The sequence below is a fragment of the Nomascus leucogenys genome, chromosome 25 (assembly GCF_006542625.1).
Source record: "Nomascus leucogenys isolate Asia chromosome 25, Asia_NLE_v1, whole genome shotgun sequence".
NCBI lineage: Eukaryota > Metazoa > Chordata > Mammalia > Primates > Hylobatidae > Nomascus > Nomascus leucogenys.
The window spans coordinates 25,020,758-25,046,427 of record NC_044405.1 but is presented as its reverse complement, the minus strand read 5'-3'; the positions used below and the strand labels follow the sequence as shown (position 1 = coordinate 25,046,427).

The following is a 25,670-nucleotide window of genomic DNA, read 5'->3' as shown; positions in this document are numbered from 1 at the left end:
CCATCAATGATAGACTTGATTAAGAAAATGTGGCACATATACACCACGGAATACTATGCAGCCATAAAAAAGGATGAGTTCATGTCCTTTGTAGGGACGTGGATGAAGCTGGAAACCATCATTCTCAGCACACTGTCACAGGGACAAAAAACCAAACACCACATGTTCTCACTCATAGGTGGGAATCAAACAATGAGAACACTTAGACACAAGAAGGGGAACATCATACACCAGGGCCTGTCGCGGGGTGGGGGAAGTGGGGAGGGATAGCATTAGGAGATATACCTAATGTAAATGATGAGTTAATGGGTGCAGCACACCAACATGGCACATGTATACATATGTAACAAACCTGCACGTTGTGCACATGTACCCTAGAACTTAAAGTATAATAATAATAAAAAAAAAGAAGACTCCCATTCCAGAGTGAGTCCTGCCCACACCCAGCAGGAAGGAATGATACTCAGAGAGGCCAAGAAGAATCTAGGCAGACAGGTCATTCTGGATTTCCCCACTCAGTCTATCAGCATTAGATCTTACCCTTTTTGTCCAATCATATTTTTACATGGCAGTCCATACTTTGTTAAGCCTAAGCATAAAAACAGACAATTTCCCCTGCATCTTTGGGTCTTCATTCTGAAGGCTCCCTTGTACACACATTAAATAAATTCGTATGCCTTTTCTCCTACCCATCTGCAACGTATCAAGGACTTGCAGCAAACTTTCAGTGAGCTGCCCTCTTAGCCCCTACACCTTTCTCAGTAAATGGCTTCATCCCTAAGGAAGGTAAGCAGTGGAGCACACTACCAGGCAAAAGGCCCTTCCTTCTGACTTTACATGGATCATTCATTCTCCTCCCATCCCCTTTACATTCTCCATTCAGCAATTTCTCCTTGCTAAATGCTCTGCCTGCCCTCCACATCCATTTCCTACCTTCTGTATCCAGCACAGTCCTCCCAGGGGACTGACCCATACGGACTACACTGATGGGCTCCAGGACCTCTGGCTCTCGTTGGGCGTGATCGGGGGAGGCACAAGCAGGAGACTGAAAAGAGAGAGTGGATGGCCAGAGCCCTGTCACTCCGACTCCCTCTCTGCCATGTTTCCATGGTGTGGCCACAGCAGCAGTCAGAGGCCCTCTCCACACCAGCCCATCATCCTCTCCCTGCCCCCTTGGTCCAGTGGATGGTAACAGCTCCTCAGGCCTACAGGCGTGGCTCCCAGCCTGCTGGACCACCTGCCTGTCAAGACCTTCACCTCATACTACCTTCCCCTGAACCCTTGCTTCCTGTCCTGCTCTCACCTGATTCTCCCATCTCTGAACTCTTCAAGTTCTCATGTGTCCCACGGAGTGGACCATCCTTCATCTTCACACAGGATGGCGTTCTTCCCAAAGACATCAGCAAGCACTTTAACAGGGGAGTTCAGGTGCCGGCATGGCATCTCGTTTGCTCTGAAGCATCTATTGACCTTTTTTTTTTTTAAGTTTTTTGAGATGGGGTCTCATTCTGTCGCCCAGGCTGGAGTGCAATAGTGCAATCTCGGCTCACTGCAACCTCCACCTCCCAGGTTCAAAAACTTCTTCTGCCTCAGCCTCCCGAGTAGCTGGGACTACAGGCATAGTTGGCTACTTTTTGTATTTTTAGTAGAGATGGGTTTCACCATGTTGCCCAGGCTGCTGTCCACCTCCTGGCCTCAAGCGATCCGCTTGCCTCAACTTCCCAAAGTGCTGGGATTACAGGCATGAGTCACTGCATCTGGCCTCATCCATTGACCTTTTATGTCATTAAACTCTTAGGAACGTGCAACCAAACTTTAGTGTCCCTAACAGTTTTCCAAGGTCAGGGCCACACAGAGCAGAGGAAGCTCTCAAGCTCTCCAGTTATCTTCAAGGTATTGGCATTACCACTTAGGTCCTACCCGGAGTAATATGGAAGAGCCTTGATTGCATGGGTCCTGCTTGGAATCTGACAGACAAACCGAAGTAAAAGACCACGGGGAGGGATAGGCAGGTATGGTTTCCCTGGTTAGGGTTTTATGGCATAAAACTTTGAAGGGTATTTGTTTAAATAAATTTGTAGCCCTCATCGGCCATTCATTAGCAGAGAGCTGCATCTTCCTGAGAAATAACCTTGACCATGAAGTTTTGCTTTGACTGACTCCTCTCATTCCACCCCCCGCAAGCCTGCCTCAGCTCTCTGCACTGTGGAAGTGAGATAGGAATTTACCAAATCAGCAAAACACCATTTTCGGTTGAGAGCTGCCTTGGGTGTTGCAGGATTCCTAAATAGAAACTGGCTGAGTGCACAGACATAATGCTGAAGAAAACATGGATCCTGTGTTTGTGTAAAAGGATAAAGCATATGAAGATGATATGACACATCAAGGTCATTTCCAAGTAGCTATCTCTAGATGAGCACTCCTGCAGAACCTGCTGCAATAATGGAAACCTACCATGTGCATTGTCCAATAGAGTAGCCACTGGTCACACGTAGCTATAAACCCTTGCAATATGACCATTGCAACCGATAAAATGAATCTTATATTTAGTTTAAATAACTTAAATTTAAATAGCCCCGTGTGGCTACAGTATTGGACAGTACAGCTCTAGATAGTTCTATTCAAGTAATGCATCTACCTAATGTGAAATAAAAACTGGCCAGGGGATCCCTTTGAGAAACCTTACTCCTGGAGTAAGATTCTGTAAGAAGAGCCTATTTATAAGTGACACCACAAAAAAAAAACCCCATAATCTGATAAATGAGAAAATATTTTGAGTGTGACTCAAGAAGCATGTAGTAAGTTGGAGAAACTTCTGTGGAAATTATTTACCATTGTCCTCCAGATTTCAAAACTTAAATTTCAATTATATTTTATATGCAACCCCCTTGACTCTCAAAATTGCCACAAAATATTATGCTTATAGCAAGCAAATGATAAATATTTCTTGTATTTAATATATAGGCTTTCTTAATATTGACCTGTTTGATTTCAATATTTACTGAACACTTGCAGTATATCAGGTGCTGTAAAAGTTACAAAAAGCATAAATAACATGGCATTTGCCTTATCTTAAGATCTGAATTCTGTGGTTGTTTAAGGAGAGTAAACTATTAAGTGAAGAGTATGGCATTCACCCATTTAGCTCTGCCTAAAGAGACTCAAGAACCTTCTTGTCTTTCTCTTCTTCTTGTATCCATTCAAGCATGGTAGTGGAAAGACAGAACCACACTGGCAGGGAATAAAGAAATTAGTATAATAAATGAGTCTCATTTTTATCCAGTTGAATTGGCAATTTTTTCCTTCGAAAAGACTCTTGGGAATATGATATAGCAATATTTATGGGTTTTTGAGATTTTGCATTTCAGTTCTACTCCCTAAAATCTAAGCAGCCAATTTTCTCACATTAGGGACATGGTCCTAGAAGAGATGACCTTTTTTTTTTTTTCAGGATCCTCTAAGCAGAGATGATATTCAAAATAGATGACAACCAGTAAGTCATGAACACTGCCCAATTAGAATAGATATTGTATGGGCACTGACAAATCAGAATGGATACAGTATGAGCATCAACCAATCAAAACACACGCCTGGCTCCAAATGGTACCAGGAAATACCCTTTGATATGGTTTGGCTGTGTCCCCACCCAAATCTCATCTTGAATTGTAGCTTCCATAATCCCCACATGTTGTGGGAGGGACAGGGTGGGAGGTAATTGAATTATGGGGGTGGGTTTTTCCTGGGCTGTTTTCATGATAGTGGATAAGTCTCATGAGATCTGATGGTTTTGTAAAGGGCAATTCCCTCTTGCCTGCCTCCATGTAAGACGTACCTTTGCTCCTCCTTCACCTTCCACAATAATTGTGAGACCTCCTCAGCCATATTAAACAGTGAGTCCATTAAACCTCTGTTTCTTTATAAAATTATTCAGTCTGGGATGTGTTTTTGTTAGCAGCGTGAGAACAGACTAATACACCCCTTCAGTTAGTTGCTGGTTTATAGGATGGTCCAGGGTAGGGCTAAATGTGATTTAAGATTATAAAAGTATTTTATAAATCATGGTAGTGTAAGACTTCTCTACCATTTGTTGGATTAGCAAGCAAGAGTGAGTGATGAGAAACACCATGACAAATTTGCATCTATTACTAAGTATCTGTAAGGAGTTCACTAAAATCCTGACATATTTTAAAAGTCAAATTCTGCTTTAGCAATAGCATGGTTGAGCTTGAGGGGCTCAAAGCAGTTGCTAATTATAACCAGCATAGAAATCTGCACCAACCAGTTCAGAGCACGGTCAAATCACAGTCTTGCCTCTAGGTTAAATATGAAGGGGTGGAATGGGCAGTGAAATTCACTGACTATCTACATGGAAAAAGAAAAATACTGGGGAAAGGCAGCAATTTATTTTTCATAACAACATTCATGTTAACTTTAAATGAAGTGAATGTACGGTCAGCAAAGATAATTGTGAAGATGGGATGGATTTTTGCAGAAGGCTCTTGTTTTCCTTCTCGGAAAAGGCTTGATTCCCGAATACTATGATTCTTTAAACGACCGCCTTAATAGTGAAGAGTTAGGTAAGGCAATACACATTTTTGGTGTTTTTATTAATTAAAGACTACAATGCCCATCTCCAGTTTTTTCATGGTGTGCAGAGTAGGTGAGGTCCATCCTCTGCAAAGCATAAGCCACATCTAATTCACTTGAGGAGATGCAAATAGGTCTGATAAAGGGGCAGATAAAAATGAATGTCTTCGTGTAAATATTCAATCATAAGATATTTAGGAACATGCACATCCACGTTAGAATTTAATCTTACTTTGAGTTCAGTTTTGACAGTCAATTGTAGATTTCTGGTTGACCCTAATTTTTATACTTGTATTTCACTGATAATATGTAATAATACCCCTACATATTAAATATATGTAAATATCATCTTCATATGCTTTAAGATAATAAAAACTTTTGAAAGTCATGGTAGAATACAGACTTTTATCTACCATTTGTTGGATTAACAAGTAGGAGTGTTGAGTGTTGAGAAAAATTATGATGAATTTGCAGCTTTTACTTAGTAACTTCATGGAATTCACAAAAACCTTGAAACCTCTTAAAAGTCACATTCTACTTTGAAATCTGGGAAAATCGATTCCTTCTCTCACTGTCAAGTATCAGTTCTGATGACTCCGACATCTCCTCTTCAGGTAATGTTGGCAAAGCTGCAGGCCAGTCTTAGGATGGAAAGGAAGGATGCTATCACCGTGTTGTAAAATGTCAGCCAAGTGCTCAGTGGAGCTTGGGGAAGTCTTTGCTATACTACAGTTCTATTACTGACCTTCTCAGGACTGGCCAGATTAAAAGAAGCCTGTGGATGACTTGCTGGCCTGGGTGGACATTGATCAACCCCCTGGCAACAGAGGAGGAAAAAAGTCAATTCAATGGGTTGAGATCACTGTAAAATGCATACTTGAAAAGGGAGCTTCACTCATCTGTTAAGATAAAATTAAGGTACAGAGAGGAACAAAAATGTTAAAATAAGCTCTTCCTTTCTTGCATCATTTCTGGTAACACACAATATAGACGTTTTCCAAGTTCAGGCCCTAAAGGGCAATCCAATTCCAAGAATCAGTATTTGTTTTGACTAAGGCAAATTACCACAGCGACTCATTGTTTTGTTTTGTGTTTCAATTTTCCTAAGGAAGTTCTTGCTTTACTGGCTAGAATTTTTATGAAAATATAAAATATTTCTAAACTTCTTAAAGAGCATGCATTGTTTCTAGAGCAGGGGGACAAAATTGAAGAATTGACTCCAGATACATCACCAATCTGTCTCCTTTCCCTATCAGGGAGAAACATAGTCTTCCCTGTTCTCATTCAGAAATGTAATCCCAAACAAACCATTTAATCCTCCAGAGTGGCCAATGCCTGTCTCATAACATTGCCCTATGAAAATGTGTGCAACACTTTTTTCCTGCCAGTCCTGAGAATGGCAGCTCAGGTTCCAGGGCACAATAGCCGCATTTAACGTCTCAAATAATGTAACTGGGCATGATAAATTATTCACAATGCGATGGAATGCTAGCAAGTCTTGAGGATAGAATTACTCTAGCTCATGCTCTTAATTTGTTGACTCCCAATAACACAGGGAAAACTGGACAGCAGACAGAACTACGTCAGCAATGCTTTAAGATGTGTGCCTTGTGCTGCTAATATGCTAGAGATTCCTACTGTTGTTTGCTTTTGTTTTCACTGCTGGGTCGTGCAAACGTCGCTGTTTTCTAAATTTATCAAGTATGTATTTCCGTTTGTCTCAATGAGGGGGTGATTTGTGGGGAAGGCTTGATCCAGGTCTCAAGTTGTTCATATGCCCACCTTCCGAAAATGACAGAGACAGAGAATTTCCTAAAACAACCAGAAAAAGGCACTGACAGTGAGTTAAGGCACAGGACAAAGAGAGGAAAAGGAGGATTCTTTGTTTTAAATATTCACCAAAATACAAAATATTTGCAAATCCCCTGGCTTCATACTAAAATAAAAAAGCATGCCTTCCCCAGTAATTGATTATAAATTTTATTAGGAATTTCTAATTTTACTTATTACTTTTACCCTAATGTGTTTCAGCTGCAGTTACACCCAAATTCATTCTATTTCACTAACAGGGAAACTCTTGTCTAGAAAACCATGCCAGTACTACATATTCTAACTGTAGATTCAGTCATCAGAGAAATAATCAGAGAAGAAAAGTGTCATATTGTATATGCCAGTTTTGAAAATCAATCTCTTTTTTCCTTCTGACCCTTCTTACAATTTAATCCATGATTGAGATCTAGGATTCTATTTTTTCATTTATGTTGAATGCAATGTGCTTTAGGACCCGTCTAAAATATGGAAGGTTTAATGAAGAGTGTCCCTGGTAGGATGCCACGTGGACAGTGGAGTATTTGGTGTCAAGACCTTTTACTTGGCATTGATCATGGCACCACCATAAGCATCTCAAACTCTTCTCTGTGCTTTGCAGCAAGGTCAGTGGAGCAGGGACACGAGGTACAAATAATTCTAAATGCACAGTTGTAGGAAGACTTCTAGAAATCAGAGAGCACACTCCCTTAGAAACAATGCTATACATGTCTGTGGAGTTTTCACACTGGGACCAAAAAAAAAATTCCTCAAAGCAGATCACCTGGAGAATGTGATAAAAATACTGATTCTTTGCTCCTATCTCCCAGACATTCTGATCCAGAAAGTCTGGCAGAGGCCCAAGAGTGTGCATTTTAACAAGTACCCCGTGTGTTCCTGGCACAGAGCTGTACTGAGAGCTGCTGCTACACCAGCAGGGTACCAAGGCAGAGGTATTTATAGGCGCTGGGTGCACCTCCGCGTTCAGCAAGCATTCTTTGGGAAAACCGGAATAGAGAATTCAGGAAATACATCCACCATTTCTGCCAGGTGGTGGCAAGAACAAAGACTGCCCCATTTCTTGAGCAGGAAGTCCCATGTTCAGGGAAGAAATTGGCAGGAGAGGGTGCTTAGAGTTGGAGATGAGCAAAAGAGGGAGCTCCAGGCAGCCTGGGGGCCAAGAGGTCTAGGAACCGGTGCCTCTTCCCATTGCCTACAACCCAGCGTCCCCCTGAGGACCCGGCCTATATCAGCCATTGTGCCTGTAGCTCCTGGCCACAGTGTCTGGCCTTTGGTGGTCAAAACTCCAGCCCCAGGCTGTCCCCATCACACTGCTCCTGAGACATGCCCCCACTTTTCTGAAGTTTTCAAAGGATTCCCGGCACTGAAAGCATCAGGGGATAACTAAGGGTTTGAAAAAAAGGTTTCACCACTGCATCTTGTCTTGCTCATCTCCATGGCAGTGTGTGCCTTTGGCATGCTGGACCTTAACTGAAAGGATGCCAAAGGGGCAGGAGTTATGGGAGGCTGGTGCAGCAGCAAATTCTACCCTTTCCTAAAATATTAAAGTTCTAGTTTCCTGTTCTAGTAACTGTTGGATGTTATTAAAATTGAGCTGGGTGATTCATGACAAAGATGCCGTATGCAGAGACCCACGGCAGCCTTGAGATGTAGACACAGATGTGTACAACTCAGGGAAGAGAGATGGAGAGTTGGGACATTGAAGGTGGGGGCACAAGTAACCTGGAAACCTGCTGCTCCTCCTAACGCCATACACCGCCCTGAGCTGGGTGCCTTCCCAGACTCCGGACTCAGTGTCCAGACACTCCTCTACTTGCGGAAATACAGCTGACTCCTGGCAGAGGGAGAAAGAGCACGGCATCACCAACCCCAGTAGAACCCACTCCAGGTGGGTAAGCACAGGCCATTATGAAGGCCTCAGGATGCTGGGCAAAGCAGAATTGCTGAGTACCCGTCGCGCAGGGTGAAGTTATGGAGGAGGCAGATTGGTGCTTGGGGACCTGCCACTCTTCCCTTTCCAAAACTCCTGATTCCCCTCTTGCTGTAAGGTAACCAATAACCGTTAAGCCTAGCCACATTGAGTTGTCCTAAAAAGCAGAGCTGCTTAAACATCTCCTCAGCCCTCTGAGTCCTGATGTCTAGAGGTGAAGACCATAAATCTGGACTTCCCAAGGGCCTCATCAATGACCTGTGGGCCAACCCTGGCACATCAAATTTCCCCATCCTGGGGGCATATTTAAGCAATGGGCCCCTGAAGAAAACAAAGTGCCCCCGATCACAAAGGAGTGGAAAGGCAGTTTGATATGAAATTATTTAACTTTTCTAAATGACCCAAAACATGATGTTATTTTTAGGTTGTATATTCATCTATAGTGATCTAATCATATTTTTGTCATAACTGATTGGGATTAACAGCAAAGGAAGTAGGGGTCAGGTGCAGTGGCTCATGCTTATAATCCCAATGCTTTGGAAGGCCCATGTGGGAGGATCGCTTCAGGCCAAGAGTTTAAGAATAGCCTGGGCAAATAGTGAGACCCCTGTCCCTACAAAAAAAAAAAAAAATGTTTAAAATTAACTAGGCATGGCAGCAAGTGCCCGTAGTCCTAGCTCTCTGGAAGGCTGAGGCAGGAGGATCCCTTGAGCCCAGGAGTACGAGGTTACAGTGAGCTATGATCATGCCACTGCAATCCAGCCTGGGCAACAAAGCAAGACCATGTCTCAAAAAAAATTTTAAAAGACCGGGCAAGCTATCTCACGCCTGTAATCCCAGCACTTTGGGAGGCTGAGGTGGGCAGGTCACCTGAAGTCAGAAGTTGAAACCCAGCCTGGCCAACATGGTGAAACCCTGTCTGTACTAAAAATACAAAAATTAGCTGGGCATGGTGGCAGGCGCCTATAATCCCAGCTACTCGGGAGGCTGGGGCAGGAGAATCACTTGAACCCGGAAGGCAGAGGTTGTGGTGAGCCGAGATCACACCACTGCACTCTAGCTTGGGTGACAGAGCAAAACTCCATCTCAAAAAAAAAAAAAAAGCCAAAGAACTTTGTCTATCTGCACATGCATGCACCTTCTAGTACCTTGCTTGTGATAGCATAATGCTGGGCATAGAAGGTACTCTCCACTTTAATGAGTAACTGAGCACCTAGAAATGCTGGACTAGCCTGTGTGTAGTCAACAGTCATCCATTAGTTAAGTCCTCCTGAAATTGCCAAGTGTTAACAGATCACCGGCTGCAGCAGAGGAGAATGCAGCATGAGCGGAGAGCGAGTGTATGCCATCAGCAGCTGCCGTCCTGTTCACAAAACCCAAACTATCCTGCTCTGCGATCTCTGAAGACAAAGCAGGAGCTTTCGTTGCTGTTGTGCCTGCCGCATCTCCATGGACAGGCCATTTATCTGACCCAACTAGCTCTTCAGCAACCACGATCGGAAAAGGGTTTGCTTCAGGCTGGCTCACGGCTTGGGATCTTTCAGTCTAATCTACAGGCTTTTCAGGACCTGAGCTTCATGCGGGGTTTCTGCAAAATAGTGCAATCTGTAGTCAACAACCCTGAACTCTAACAAGCCAGCTCCTCGGGCAGGAGCCCTGCTGGGCCCCAGCTCTGGGCCTGGGAGGCCTGTGTGCGCGAAACACGCGGCAGCAGCGCAGGAGGCTCTGACAAATTGGAGTCATACCGAGGCATGCGGAGAGGAGGATGAAAGGAAAACTGAGACGGGGCTCTGAATAGCTCTCAGCTGCCTCTCCTGGGCCCTATAAGGAACTAAGGCTTATTGCAGAATGGAGAAAGTTTTGAGAAAAGAAGGCACGATTGCATTGTTTTCACACCTTGGACCAAGGCATTCAGAATTCGGAGGTCCTCATCAGCCCACACAGCAAGAACCTGGTGACATAGGCCTGGCAGGGCTGCAGGGCTGCAGGGCTGCAGGGCCTGGTCTGGGGAAGTTCTTAAAAGGAACCTCTGTACCAACGTCACCTTGACTGCGTCTATAAGCGGTGGCTTCGCTGTTCTGGCCGCTCTCAAGTGGCCAGTTGACCACGACAAAGTCTATGTCTTCTTTGGACCAAGGAAACGGAAGGGAGCGGCTGTGTCCCCAGGCCCAGCCTTTCCGCTGTGGCCCATTTTGCTCATTCCTCCTCTAAGTGCTTCCCAGGAAACACGGCCCATGGGACATCCTGCATCCAGACTCTCCAAATGGGCAACGTGGGGGCCGTGCCTGAGCCCATGATGGCAAAGTCCTTCTTTGGTCATCATCAAAGATAGACCTCTTCTTTAGGACTTTGTCCTAAAGTCCCCCCATGATGAGTAGAAAGATCCAGTTATTTAATAACCCTCATTAGTTTCTAGCCCAGCCAAAGATAATTCAACTTCCTAGAGTCCTGATTTGTTGCTTAAGGGCCTTGGCACTCTCTGATGAGGTGCCCAGCTCCCCTAGAAGACGACAAACCCTTCAGGAAATAAGAAACATGAGGCTACGTTACCAGTCCCCAGGGCTCAGCACCTCGAGGGTCACTGTTCTTTTTCCACCGATTGATTATTTAGCTGGGTACACGTTTCAGTAGCAGAAACCTCTTAAGTTTCTCTCCCTGTGTATATTCAAAAGAACACTACAAGCATCGGAGCATCCACTCCGAGCTCCAAAACGTCATCCTCCACTCAGGTATCCAAATGCACCTCACATTCCCCTTCCTCCTCATTCATACTAGATGTATTTCGACGAGAATTATGTGGCATGACCCTATTCTGAATCTCCTGCCAGCTTATACCCTCCCCACAACGCCAGACCTGGACACTTTGCCTTGTCTGATAGAAACACACTTGATAGACAAAGATAACCACGGAAGGGCTGTGGAAATCATGGTCGGCTTAAATGTGCTATTGGCTGTCCGTGCTTGGAGCTGGGGTGGGAGCGAGCCCCTCAGCCAGCCACCCCACAGCCCAACAATCACTCCCTTCCACCGCCACCTTTCACTCAGAGACTGGTCCTTCTAAAGGAAACCTGTTGCATCATCGTCCCTTCCAGCTCCAAATTAAATGCATCAAAAGATGTATGTGCCAAAGAGAGCGGCCCTGATGGAAAAAACATTACCTCTCCATTTTCCTGACACCCAGCCTGAGGAAAGTCACTGGAACTTGTACCAGGAGCTAACGATTTGTTACTCAGGCACAGTTTCCTTTATGCCTCAGGCCCCTCATATGTCTTGTTGTCTGGCTACCTGTGTTGACACTAACATTAATAGTATCACTTAGGTTTTCCCAATACATGACTGAGCATCAATCAGCACTCCCTTCCTCCCTACAGGCCTGAAAAACACACATCACTGGCAAGATGTAGGTTATTGAGCTGAATCCCAATTGCAGGGAGGAATATTATTGCCCAGAGCTCCCTGGAAACTCAGGTAAATTCTGTGCCAAGAAAGAATGATCAGGGGCCACACAGGCACCTACTGGGCACCATCCCCTCAGGTAAAGCAGCTCCTAGCAGAACAAACCCAACCCATCTGGCCCAGTGTGCTATCCAAAACCCAGTCTGCAAGTTTACCTTTTCCAAAAACTAAAAGAAGATAACATCTGTACTTATTGGGGACACAATCACAGAATTGCATTGAAATACTTCTTGTCTGAATTTGCATTTGTACAGGTCAGAAAAGAGTGTTGGTTATATATATTCTACCTAATTTGTGATTCAGGATATAAAACGAACTCTCATTCATTCATGTATGATAACCAATGCTAACTCTATATCAGCAAATTAACATACTATGTTCTCAGTGCTGCCAGTTGACTGTTTACTTAAGTGAACCATCCTGTGAAAAGACAGCTCCCATCGAAACATTGCCAACCAACCAACCAGTATCTACAGCTAGTACCTCTCCCTGGAACTGTAGACTGCTGAATTCAACTACACATTCAGCATCTCCATGTGGACATCTAACAGAGACCTCAGAATCTACAAGCTCCAAATTAGATGTCTAATCTTTCCCCCTAAATTGCTCCACCCATAACATTCCTTATCTAGGTTAATGGCAACTCCAGCCTCTTAGCCATTCTGGCCATAATCCTTAATCATCAAGGACTCTTCCTCTCTTCTCTAAAATTCTAACCCCAACAGGATTTTTTTCAGCCCTCAAGCTTATCAGCATAGAACTTGCATGCAGAGCAAACTACATTTTCCCTGTCCTGATCCTCAAACCCAGTGGATCCTTCCATGAGTCCAAAGGCCCCAAGGGTCCAAGTACAAAAGGGTCCAAGTGGCAAAAACCAAGCTGTGTGCTCTAACAATTCTGATTTATAAAGAAACACATTTGCTTCTTTGTGGTACCCTTGGCGTAATCCTTAACCATGAACACTTTTTTTAAATTCCCTTGAGATCCCACCCCTTTAGAACATTACTCCTTTAAAGAAATAAAAATATGGAAAACTAACTCAAAATCAATTTCTTTCTCGACATATTAGTTTCACCCAGACACAAAATGATCTAGAGCACCACGTGGGAGCGGGTAACCGGGAGAGCAGAATGGACTTGAGTCCTGGGAGAACATGGCTCAAAGAGAACAAATGGCACATTGTATATGCTGCTCACTCTTAGGCCAACTCAGGCGGATACGTCCCAAATCAAGTCACATCCTCCCAAAATGTGAACCCAGAGCTGTTACCCAGAACCAGCCTTGATCTTGGAGCAACTGCTACTGAGGGCAAGAAACAGTCCATGTCTCAGCCCCATCTCTCCATGCTGACCAGTTGATGTGGAGGGGAGGAAAGGCAACATGCCACCATCATGAATACACAACATGCACCATTTTATAATCACCCACCACAAGGTAAGAATTTTTAAATAGCCAAAAAAGTCCAAAAAGGGGGAAAATGGTCTAAACCACCTGTTGAGGAGGGCCACAGCTACTGTTTCTTTGTTCAGGATCACTGGATTCACAGGATTTGGGAGGGAGAGAAGCAGTTTCTGCAACAGAAAAACAATTTTAGAGTCATTAAGTGGCAAAAACCAAGCTGTGTGCTCTAACAATTCTGATTTCTAAAGAAACACATTTGCTTTTATGTAGTACCCCTGGCATAATCCTTAACCATGAACACTTTTTTAAAATTCCTTTGAGATCCCATCCCTTTAGAACGTTATTTCTTTAAAGAAATAAAGATGTGGAAAACTAACTCAAAATCAATTTCTTTCTCGACACATTAGTTTCACCCAGACAAAAAAATGATCTAAAGCTTCCACAGCTGATCAAGGAAAATAAATGCCAGAAAAATGGAGAGAAAAGAGACAGAGATGTTTGATTTGGGCCATGATTTTTGTCCAGATAGTCAATTGCTCAAAATACTAACGAATAAATATTCACTCACAGGAACCTGCAAGAAGCTGTGGTCAGATTATCAAAGGAAACAGTCCATGCTTTCTGGAATCTTTTTAAATCTGAAAGATGCAATCTGGAATACACATGGGAGGCAGCCATGGTAAAATCAAAAAAATGGGGCTGCTGAAAATAGAGCTCCAATTTTTGTGGAAAACGAAGGTGTTTAGGCCCCTCCCTCAGCAAAGATTGATTGGCTGAAAACCTGCCCATGGAATTTGGTGTTCCCGGCAGCCTGTGAGGGCAGGTGTCCCGTTCATCCTGCCAAGGAGGAGTATGTTCAGCCTTCCCCTCTCATCGGCTTTCAATACTCAACTGCTGCTGCTTCCTGGTGACGTTGTCTTAGAGATGCCCTCACCCCATTATCACTCTGTATTGTCTCATAGCAAGAAAATGAGATATTACAGCAAGACTCTCCAAAAGTGGGTCTAGTTTTCCAGCATTCCCAACTCCCTGTTACATTCAAGGGGAACAGATCTCTTACTGGACTCTACTTGAAATTGGGAGGAAGTTACCCCCGATGTATTAAAATACCTCCCCACATGTTTTAATGTAGAGGGCTTTAAACAAAAAAGAAAGCATGGGGAAAAAACAATTTTTTTTATTATACTTTAAGTTCTAGGTACATGTGCACAATGTGAAGGTTTGTTACATATGTATATATGTGCCATGTTGGTGTGCTGCACCCGTTAACTTGTCATTTACATTAGGTATACCTCCTAATGCTATCCTTCCCCCCTCCCCGCACCCCATGACAGGCCCCAGTGTGTGATGGAAAAAACCAAATTTTTTTTAAAACTCTCACGGTTCTTCCTCACTTTATTTTAAGCATTAGACAAATAGGTGGATTTTTACTGTTAACCTACTCCTGGAGTATTCCAAGTTCTAGAATTTCTTCTTCTAAAATTTTTCCAAAAAATAACAACCATTGCCAAGTTAGCCTCCCTGTGCAGCTGGTATCTAGCAAGTCAGCCCTTCTCCCAGCTCTCTCTTTCCCAGGTCTTTCTACCACTCCTCTTGTCTACTCACCTGTGGTCTTTTGTTCGTCTGAATTGTAGCCAGAGTTTTCATTTCCACTTTCTGTCTCAGTTTCTTTGTTTGTCTTCTTTTTTTCAGGTTTCCTACAATTAGATCATTTTATATTCATGTTAATTGTTGACATTAACATTGCCAAATGTTAATGGGCAATGGATACCTACGTAGTTCACGTGGTTACTCTCAAGAGTATGCTTACACATTGGACTTAACACAAGAAGTCTATAGCTTTGTCGCTGCGTTGCAGGTATGGACGCCTGCCTATTCACACATTCCCATTATGGGGAGAGATGAAAGTTTATCACGGTCCATGGACTCTACTCCCCAGTTGTTACTCAACTCTCAGAAACCATTCACCAAATAAAGCAAGAGTCAGCAAACTATGACCCACAGGCCAAATCTGACCCACTCCTTGTTTTTGTAAATAAAGTTTCATTGGAACACAGTTACACCTATCAGCTCACATATTGTCTACGGCTACCTCAACATGTAGCCATACTCATGTTGTAACAGCAGAGTTGACTCCTCATGACAAAGACCATATGGTTGGCAAAACTAAAAATACTTACTTCGTAGCCCTTTATGGAAAAATTGTGCCAACTCCTGAAATAAAGCAAAAGTTGGTGCAGCCTCCTAGAGTTTGGAGGCTGGAAGGAAGTCTGGCATTGGATAGCCAAAGAATTTTAAATAGTCACACTTGACCTCTAAGGATGTATGCTAGGGAAACAATCAAGGACATGTCCAAATATGTACTTGAAAGAATGTTGATTCGTGAGCTATTTATAAAAGCAAACTGCAAACAACCAAGTGCCCAATCAGAGGGGACGAGTAAAATAAATGATGATGGTTCTCTAAAATGGAATTCCATGGTGTCTGTCAAAATTATTACATGTGAGAGCTCTCACACACTGCCAGTGGGAGTGTAAGCCTGTACACCTTCTTGGGAAAAATGTGGCACTGTCTAAAGCTGAAGATATGCTACCTTCTGGCCCAGCTTTTAGGACTAGATACAGTCTCCCCTTGGTATTTGTTAGAGATTGATTCCAGGACCCCTGCAGATACCAAAATTTGCAAATGCTCAAGTCTCTGATATAAAATGGTGTAGGATTTGCGTATGCATATAACCTACACACATCCTCCCATATACTTTAAATTATCCCCAGATTATTTATAATACCTAATACCATGTAAATGTTATGCAAATAGTTGTTATACTGTACTGCTTCTTTATTTTGTATTATTTTTTACTGTTGCATATTTTTTCAAATATTTTTGATCCATTGTTGGTTGAATCAGAGGATGTGGAACCTGCAGATAAAGAGGGTCACCTGTATTTCCCCACAGAACCAAACAGAAATGAGTACTTATGTTCACCAAAAGACCCCTACAATAATACTCAGAGTAGTTGTTTTTTGTTGTTGTTGTTTCTGGGTGACAAGGTCTCACTCTGTCACCCAGGTTGGAGTGCAGTGGTGTGATCTCGGCTCATTGTAACTTCTGCCTCCTGGGCTCAAAGGATCCTCCCAAGTCAGCCTCCTGAGTATCTGGGACTACAGGAAAGCACCAACACGCCCAGCTAATTTTGTACTTTTTGTGGAGATGGGGTTTTTCCATGTTGTCCACGCTGGTCTCAAACTCCTGGGCTCAAGGGATCCACTGCCTTGGGCTCCCAAAGCGCTGGGACTATGAGAGTGAGCCACCATGCCTGGCCAGAGCAGTAGTGTTTGTAATGGTCCCAACCTGAAAACTATTCAAACACCCATTTAAAAAAAAAAAAAGGTAAAAATAAATTGCATATGTGCCCAGAATGTAATATTACATAATAACGAACCACTGACACTCACGTGCCACGGTATGGATCAGTCTCACAGTGAGAGGCTCAAGAAGGCAGACATAAATGAGTATACACAAAATGACACCATTGATATATGCACCTAATCTCTGGGGATGTGGGAAAGATGTCAGAAGAATGTCACCTTTGGGGAGGAGGGGTAGGCAGCAATTTGACCGGGGTCTGGGGGCTTTGGGGATGCTGAGGATGTTCTAGCTGTGAATTTCAGCCATCAAGCCCAGGCATTTGTGCCTTTTGTGAAACCTGATCAAGCTACACACCTGTAACTTGTGCACTTTTCTGTACTTATAAGTATCTATCTAAAACTATCAAACAAATAATACAAAAATGCTGTGAGCAAGTATTTGTTAACAGAAATAATCTTCAGAATGTGCCAAGTGAAAAGAGCAAGCTATGAAATAATGGTTACTATAATCCAAATTTCACAAAATGCTTTGTGTGCATATGGGTATATACATGAATATTTGAGTATGTAGGTACATACATAGTTAGTTAACAATAATTACTTCGGAACCATAGAAGTGTGGGTGACTTTTTTAAACTATTTCTTGTGCCTATCTTTATATTTATTTTTTCTAAAAGTAAACATGCATTGATTTTTTTCCATAATAAACATGCAACTATATATAGATAATTTTAATTATTTTAATGCAAAAGAAGTCCTCAAGCAGCTGGAGTGAGCACCATGGACATCGTGAAAGGGGAAAGCAAGTGGGGTTGGATTATCCAGTGGGCAACCCCCATTATCCCTCTGGAGCTTAATGCAGTCTCACCTAAGTTCAAGGGCTGCACAGAGACAAAGGTGCCCAAGCCCTGAGGCAGGCTCGTCCAGTTCACATTCAGACAAAAAAACTCTACAAAGCGTGCAACAGTGAGTACCTGGCATGTACATCAGGCACTCAAGATATACTAGCTTTTCTCATGCTCCCAGTGTCATATTCTGTAGTTGTTGTTATCCTCTACCCATTATCCTGAGTAGCTATTGATCACTTTATTGTGCTTTCAAATGACCCAAGACCCCAGAGAACAGAAATGGAAGATGTCGGCACAGTCAACAACAGTGAACCGACAGTCCAGGCTTCCATCCCGCTGGTAGGAGCAATCAAGAGAAATGCCAGAATAATTATCAGGGTCTATTTTTCTTCCTCTTCCCTTGCCCTAAGTCAGGCCTCAAAGGAGAAATATTTTCAGACTGCTGCTTGGTGGTGTCCTCTCTCCAAACTTCGCAATTGCCAGGGGTCAGAGGGAGAAGGGACAGGCTTTGCCACACGGTGATCGTGCACATTCATTCACAGAATGTAGCCAAAAGGTATTTTAGAATCTCAGCACTTAAAAATGTAAATATTCTAATAAAATACTGATAACTATATGTGTTGTTATATTACCCACAACAAACAACGGCTGTCTAAAAAACCCTCCCCTTGGTGCACATATGGCTACGTAAATATTGCAGACATTTAAAAGGGTTACTGGCTACTTATTGTAAGTCCTTGACACAGTTACCTTAAAAGTGCTTGCAGCTACTTCTGGGCAGCCTGGGAATGAAAGGAATTTTTCCGTCCTGTCCACTCCCCGTGGCTGAATGAGCACCGAACACTGCCTAATGTGTCTGCCTGGACGGTTTCACGTGACTCGCAGGCATCCGGCTTGGCTCACTTCTCTCCACTACCCCAGAAATTCCAGCAGGACCTCTGCTGGTGACCCTGGCCTCCGCCCAAAGCTGGCGGGATGATAGTCATGGTGCACAGTGTCCTCTTGTGGAAAGAGCTGCAAATGCCAGACACCAAAAAAATCTCCATTTCCCTAAGTGAACCAGAGCAAGTCAAAGGCAAGCAGTGGCAACCCATCTATTTCATTCCACAGTTAATGTTGCCCTATGAGTTTGTGATTGGCATATGTGTTTTTCAGCATTGTCTACTTTCAGTACTTAATTTTGGATAACATAAATCCAAAAATCCCACAGCTGTGTGTATGTATTGTTGTTATTACTGTTGTTGTTCAATTTTTTTGTTTTGTTTTCAGAAAATAGATGTGGTTTCAAACTTACCTTTGAAATTGAATACGAAATCCTGCAAAAAAGAACAAAATTACATTAGAAAAATCAGGATACTTATTCTAAAAATCGAGTCTCATTAATTTTTATAGACACCCTTATTTTAACAGACACAACATTAGTATTTGTGACCCAAGGAGTATTATTAAGTTTTCCCATACCAAATTATCAAATGACTTCCAAGCATAGGAAAGTAGAATTCACTGTTAACTATTAGAAAAACAAATAACTCCTAGGTACCTGAAATATAGGCTGTATAGTACTTACTATATTTCAGTCACCCAGGGGTATTTACTTATTACTTTGTGAATATTGAATTTGATTAGTGTGACTATACAGACTCCATATACCAAGAAAAGATGTTCTGTGTTATCAATCACTGCTGCTCTTCATTCAACTTTTACCATGTGCCAGCACCAAGCGGGCTGTGTACAAAAGCTCATTTAACTGTTACAATAACTCAAAAGTAGGTGTTACTGTTATTATATAACAGACTAGACACTATTATATTAATATTACCATATTTCTTTAATTCAAAGATACATTTTCAATCAATATGTACCAACGGTATCAACTGATACAGTTGTGCCCCCACCCCCACCAAAAAAAAAAAAAAAAACAGTCATTAAATTGCTAATGTTTTTAGTCAGTGGATCCATAGACTGATTAGAAGGAATCTAGGATTTGAAGGTGGGGAGTAAAAAGCCATAGATCAAGTCCCTAACCTTTTGTCCCAAAAGCCTGTGATCTTTACAACCGAGCTTTACTGTCCAGGCCTTCTATATATCAAGCTTGATTAAGATTTTTTAAATACTCATTTTCCTTAGTTTTTAGATAACATTCTCATGTATTTTCAGTTCTAATAACATCTGCCAATTTACATCCCGAACTTAAACAATTCTATCTGTATTGCAGAAAAGAGACTATTAGGTAAGAGATGAATGCCCTCCAGCAACAGGGGAATGCCTCCAACGTCCCCAGTGTAAGCACAGTTAACAAACCTGCACATTGTGCACATGTACCCTAAAACTTAAAGTATAATAATAATAAAATTAAAAAAAAAAAGAAAGGAGCTTAATTAGATCCCATTTGTCAGTTTTGGCTTTTGTTGCCATTGCTTTTAGTGTTTTAGACATGAAGTCCTTGCCCATGCCTATGTCCTGAATGGTATTGCCTAGGTTTTCTTCTAGGGTTTTGTGGGGTGGGGGGAGGGGGGAGGGATAGCATTAGGAGATATACCTAATGTTAAATGACGAGTTAATGGGTACAGCACACCAACATGGCACATGTATATATATGTAACAAACCTGCACGTTGTGCACATGTACCCTAAAACTTAAAGTATCATAAAAAAAAGAAAAGGGAACAATGTTATATTTCTGATAGCTAAATAAATAATCTTGTAACTTAAAGGAAAAAAAAAAAAAAGAAAAGAGCCTGGGGTCCCTCTAGAATGCTGCCATCCCAAAGCCCCCAGGCCAGGCTGAGCAGAACCTCGGCCATTCCTATGTGGTCAGTTAATCAGTCGGCTTACTGAGAAATCTCTGGATAGCAGCAGAGAACCAGAAAATACTTTCTGAAAATTTTTGATGTTTAATATTTTTTAAGCATGGAAATAATCATCATAGAGAAATCCAGACCTTTACTCATCTTTCACACTTATGTGAAGGTATAGCATAATTTCCACTATGAATCACACCTGGTGGGGCAAGGTGGGCATTGTAAGTAGACTGTGGCAGCCCTGTTCGTAGCCTTATCTGGACTTACTCTGAATGGGGTGGGCGGGGGTGGGGGGACAGTTCACTCTTACAAGGGCTTTTCATCTCAAAGTTAAAGAAAAGATTAAATCTAGGATGGATCACAGAAACTTTTAATGTACTTATTTAATTATTGCTACCCATCTGTAGGATAATATTTATTCCCATTCTGTAGATGAAGAAACTAAAAATCACCACCTGCATATCCTGTGTGGGCCAACAACCATCGGTTAATCTTCTTATGAGATGAGTATAGAACAGACAAAAGCTGAAGGGAACCAGGATGTACAAATAACCAGAATTTCTCCAACGACTCCACATAGCTCATGTTAGAAATAACATGCTGGAGGTACTGAACAATCTGTAGTCACATCTCTATTAAAATCTAAGTCATTTAGTGGTTTTCCTTTAAAATCCAGGGTCTTCCATTGGAGTAACCCATCTGGGGCATATGGAATAATTCCCAGGTAAAAACAATTTCCCATCTAATTTAGGTCCAACAGGAGTTTACTGCCTTTCAATTTCTGCTTCCCAGAGAATAAAGGTATATCACAGATGGAACAGAACTGAGAACCCAGAAATAAATCCACGTATTTATAGCTAACTGATTTTTGGCAAAGGTGCCAAGAATATACACTGGGAAAAGGCTGCCTCTTCAATATATGGTGCTGAGAAAACTGGATATCCATATACAAAAGAATGAAATTAGGCCCCTATCTCTTACCATATACAAAATTAACTCAAAGCGGATACAAAATAAACTCAAAGAAACATAAGACACCAAACTATAAAACTACTAGAAGAAAACATAGGATAAATCCTTCAGGACATTGGCCTAGACAAAGATTTTATGGCTAAGTCTTCAAAATCACAGGCAACAAAAAGAAAAATAGACAAATGGGACTATATTGAACTGAAAAGCTTCTGCACAGCAAAAGAAACAATCAACAGCAAAAATATAACCTACAGAATGGGAGGAAATATTGGCAAACTATTCGTCCAACAGGGTATTAATATCCAGACTATATAAGGAACTCAAACATCTCAACAGCAAAAAAAATACAATTTTAAAATGAGTTAATGGTCTCAACACACATTTCTCAATTTAGATATCTTCTTAGACATGTAAATGGTCAACAAATGTATGAAAAAACATTCAACATCACTAATTATCAAGGAAATGCAAATCAAAACCACAATGAGATGTGATCTCACCCTAGTTAGAATGGCTATTATCAAAAAGACAAAAAATAAAAATGCTGATGAGAATGAACAGAAATGGAAACTCTCATACTCTATTGGTGGGAATGTAAATTAGTACAGTCATTATGGAAAACAGTATGAAGGTTTTTCAAAAAAAAACTAAAAATAGAGCTACCATACAATCAGGCAATCTGGGTATCCCAAAGAATTGAAATCAGCACATCAAAGAGAGATCTGCACCCCCACATTTATTGCAGCACTATTCACAATAGCTAAGATATGAAATCAATCTAAATATCTATTAATAGATGAGTGGATAAAGAAAATGTGGCACATGTACACCATGGAATACTATTCCACCGTAAAACAGAATGAAATCCACAGCACGTGGATGAGCCTGGAGGGCACTGTGTTAAGTGAAATAAGTCAGGCACAGAAAGATAAATACCACATGTTCTCACTCATACGCTAGGAGCTAAAAAAAAAATTGAGCACACTGAAGCAGCGATTATAATTGTGGGGATCAGAGGCTGGGAAGGGGAGGTAGTGGGGGGAAGCTAGGGACAGCTTGGTTAATGAACACAAAGTTACAGCTAGGTAAGAGGAAGAGGTTCAGTGTTCTGCAGCACTGTAAAGTGAATATGGTTAACTATAAGGTGCTGTGTTTTCAAAAGTCTGGAAGAGAAGATTTTTGAATGTTCACCACACAAAGAAATGATAAATGTTCGAGATGATGGATATGATAATTACCCTGATTTGATCATTATACATTGTACACACATATCAAAATATCACTCTGTATGCCATTTTTAAAAAGACAAATACTGCATGATTTCACTTATATAAGATACTTAGAGTAGTCAAATTGATAGAGATAGAAAGTAGAATCGTGGTTGCCAGGGACCGGGGGGAAGCGGGAATAGGGAGTTATTGTTTGATAGGTACAGAGTTTATTTTGCAAGATGAACCTAGATCTGTAGATGGATGGTAGTGATGGTTGCACAAAAGTGTAAATGTATTTAATGCTACTGAACCGTACACTCAAAAATGGTTAAAATGGAAAATTTTATGTAGATTTTGCCACAATGTTTTAAAATAAACAAGTTTTAACAATAAACATGCAAAACTAGCCAGGAGAACACTAAAACGGAAAGCTACAAGGCAGACTCGCCCAAGGAGACATTAAAACATACTATAAAACTTCTATAATTAAAACAGTACAGTGTAAGTGCATGAATAGGTGAACAGAATAGAGAGCCCAGAAAGAGACCTAAGTGCATATGGAAATTAGTGTATGATAAAGGTGGCATCTCAAACCACCAGGCCAAAGACAGAGATTTCAGTCATTGCTGCTGGGACAACTGCTTAGTTATTTGGAAGAAGACAAAATTAGATGCATACAACATATCACATAGAAGAATGAATAAAACCTAGAAAGACAAATAAATGAAACCATATAAGATATAAGCACCAGAAAAAAAAAACTTACATATAAGGAAAGACTTCCTATGACTCAAAACGCAGATAAAGGGGGGCCATCAGTCCTGACATCAAAAGAATTCTTAAAATTACAAGGAGTAAAAAGCCCAAAAATCTGAGAGAGAAAAGAATGAGCAAAAGACATAGACAAGTTATAAAAACGTATAAAAATTGTTCTCAAATCATAGAAAAAGATAGAACGGTAGTTCAACCTCACTTATAATAAGATAGAATCAAAACTATGCTGAGATACCATTTCTTATCTACTTACTTTCCAGGTTGGCATAAACTAAACAGTATGATGACACCCTGCTGGCCAGGCTGTGGGGAAACGGGAACTCTCATGTGCTGCTGGTAAGCATGCAAATTGTACAAACTTGCTGGAGGGAAATTTGGCAATCCGTGACAAAACGACATACACACGTAGCTTTTGACCTAGCAATCCCACTTCTGAGCATTTACCCAAAAGCTACACCTCCATAAATATGAACATACACAACATTATTCATTGCAACATTGCTTGTAATTGCAAAATACCGGAAATGACCTAAATGCTTATATACTGGAGAATGGTTGAATAAACCATGGTACATCTACACAATGGATAACCATGCAGCTGTAATAAGAAAGGAGGGAAATCTTGATGAACTGACATGGATCGATTTCCAGGATATACTGTAAGGGAAAAAAAGTAAAATGCAAAAGAATATCTATAGTGTACTGCCCTTCATGTAAGAAGGAAGGGAATATAAGAAAATATTGATGTGTCTGAAATTTTTCTAAGTTATACTACAGAGTGAATCACCCAATCACAAACCAAATTCATCGAGGAGCTAAGACTAGACCTTTAGTTTAGTTAAGGCTGGACCACGCATTTCAGTGAGATACTCCATGTAAAAGAGTTAGTTAGCACAGTGCCTGGCACACACACTAAGTGTTCATTGAGTGGCAGTTAGTGTTAAGAAAACTCAAAATGTAGTTCAACTGACATGCAAGCTAACATCAAAACTCCGATCTTTAGAAAGATAATTTAACTGTAGAAAATGTTCAAACAGGAGTACATGAAGTTTTTAACAAAAGGAAGAAAGGTAAGGACAAACACACATTCAGCACACGGCAAGTCCTGGAGCGTTCTCATGATAAAGCGTCCGTAGGCTTCTGAAGCCACAAACTGCCTAATGCTATGACGAGCCCACCCAGTGTTGATGTGCCCACCCCACCCTTGATCCCAACCCCAAGCAAGGCTACTGCTTTCATATGATGTGGGAGTATCTCAGAGAACTTCATTCTAAAGAAACACGTAATTATTTTTATTAATTGTATTGGTACTATTTTTTATTCACAGAAGATCTTATTTTTTCTTTCTACCACTCTATCAACATTCACCTACAAAGGGAGATTTAAAATTCTTCAGAATAGGAAACAACATTTTAATGTGCTCAGATATGTAGATATTATTCTAAGAAACCATAGCATCTAAATGACATTATAATAGTTATACATCCTTACAAATAAGCACAAAAATCCAATAATCATTGTCTTTGGTGAGAAGGGCACAGCTTCAGTCATCTTTTCAAGAGCATGAAGATCTTGGTCTTCCTAAGGGGTTGCATCAGGCCCCAAAGAAACAGCTTCCTTCCTGAAGAAACTCCTTTTCTGGACTGTAAATCATGCTGCTATAAAGACACATGCACACGTATGTTTATTGCGCCACTATTCACAATAGCAAAGACTTGGAACCAACCCAAATGTCCAACAATGATAGACTGGATTAAGAAAATGTGGCACATATACACCATGGAATACTATGCAGCCATAAAAAATGATGAGTTCATGTCCTTTGTAGGGACATGGATGAAGCTGGAAATCATCATTCTCAGTAAACTATCGCAAGGACAAAAAACCAAACACCGCATGTTCTCACTCATAGGTGGGAATTGAACAATGAGAACACATGGACACAGGAAGGGGAACATCACACTCCGGGGCCTGTTGTGGGGTGGGGGGAGTGGGGAGGGATGGCATTAGGAGATATACCTAATGCTAAATGACGAGTTAATGGGTGCAGCACACCAACATGGCACATGGATACATATGTAACAAACCTGCACATTGTGCACATGTACCCTAGAACTTAAAGTACAACAAAAAAAAAAAAAAAGAAAAGAAAGTCCTTTTCTTCTCCAAGAATTTGCCACCGTTTCTTTCAAGGACTCTTAAAGCCAATGTGTCTTTCATTGTGGTTTTTATTTTATTGTTATTGTCTGAGCTTTATTAAAACACACAGATAAATAAAAATTATGTGTATTTACAGTGTACGCTGTGATATTTTCAGCTATGTACACATTGTGAAATGATTAAATCAAGCTAATTCATATAACCATCATCTCACGTATTCATCACTATTTTGTGGTGAGAATATCTAAGACCTATTCTCTTAGCAATTTTCAAGTACACATTACATTATAATTAATTAGTCATCACGCTGTACAGTAGATCTACAGAATTTATTTT

General features: G+C 41.3%; 1 protein-coding gene across 1 annotated transcript in view; it reads right to left on the bottom strand.

Annotated features, from left to right (window-relative positions):
- Positions 1–4,573: 4,573 nt before the first annotated feature.
- Positions 4,574–25,670, bottom strand: part of IGSF5 (immunoglobulin superfamily member 5) — a 55,952-nt gene continuing 34,855 nt past the window's right edge. Inside the window, exons 6-9 of the mRNA XM_003280256.4 lie at positions 18,712–18,733; positions 14,807–14,898; positions 13,292–13,371; positions 4,574–5,404 (exon numbers count right to left, since the gene is read on the bottom strand). Of these exons, the coding sequence (XP_003280304.2) occupies positions 5,309–5,404; positions 13,292–13,371; positions 14,807–14,898; positions 18,712–18,733 (290 nt within the window). The 3' untranslated portion in view covers positions 4,574–5,308. The remainder of the gene's footprint in view (positions 5,405–13,291; positions 13,372–14,806; positions 14,899–18,711; positions 18,734–25,670) is intronic.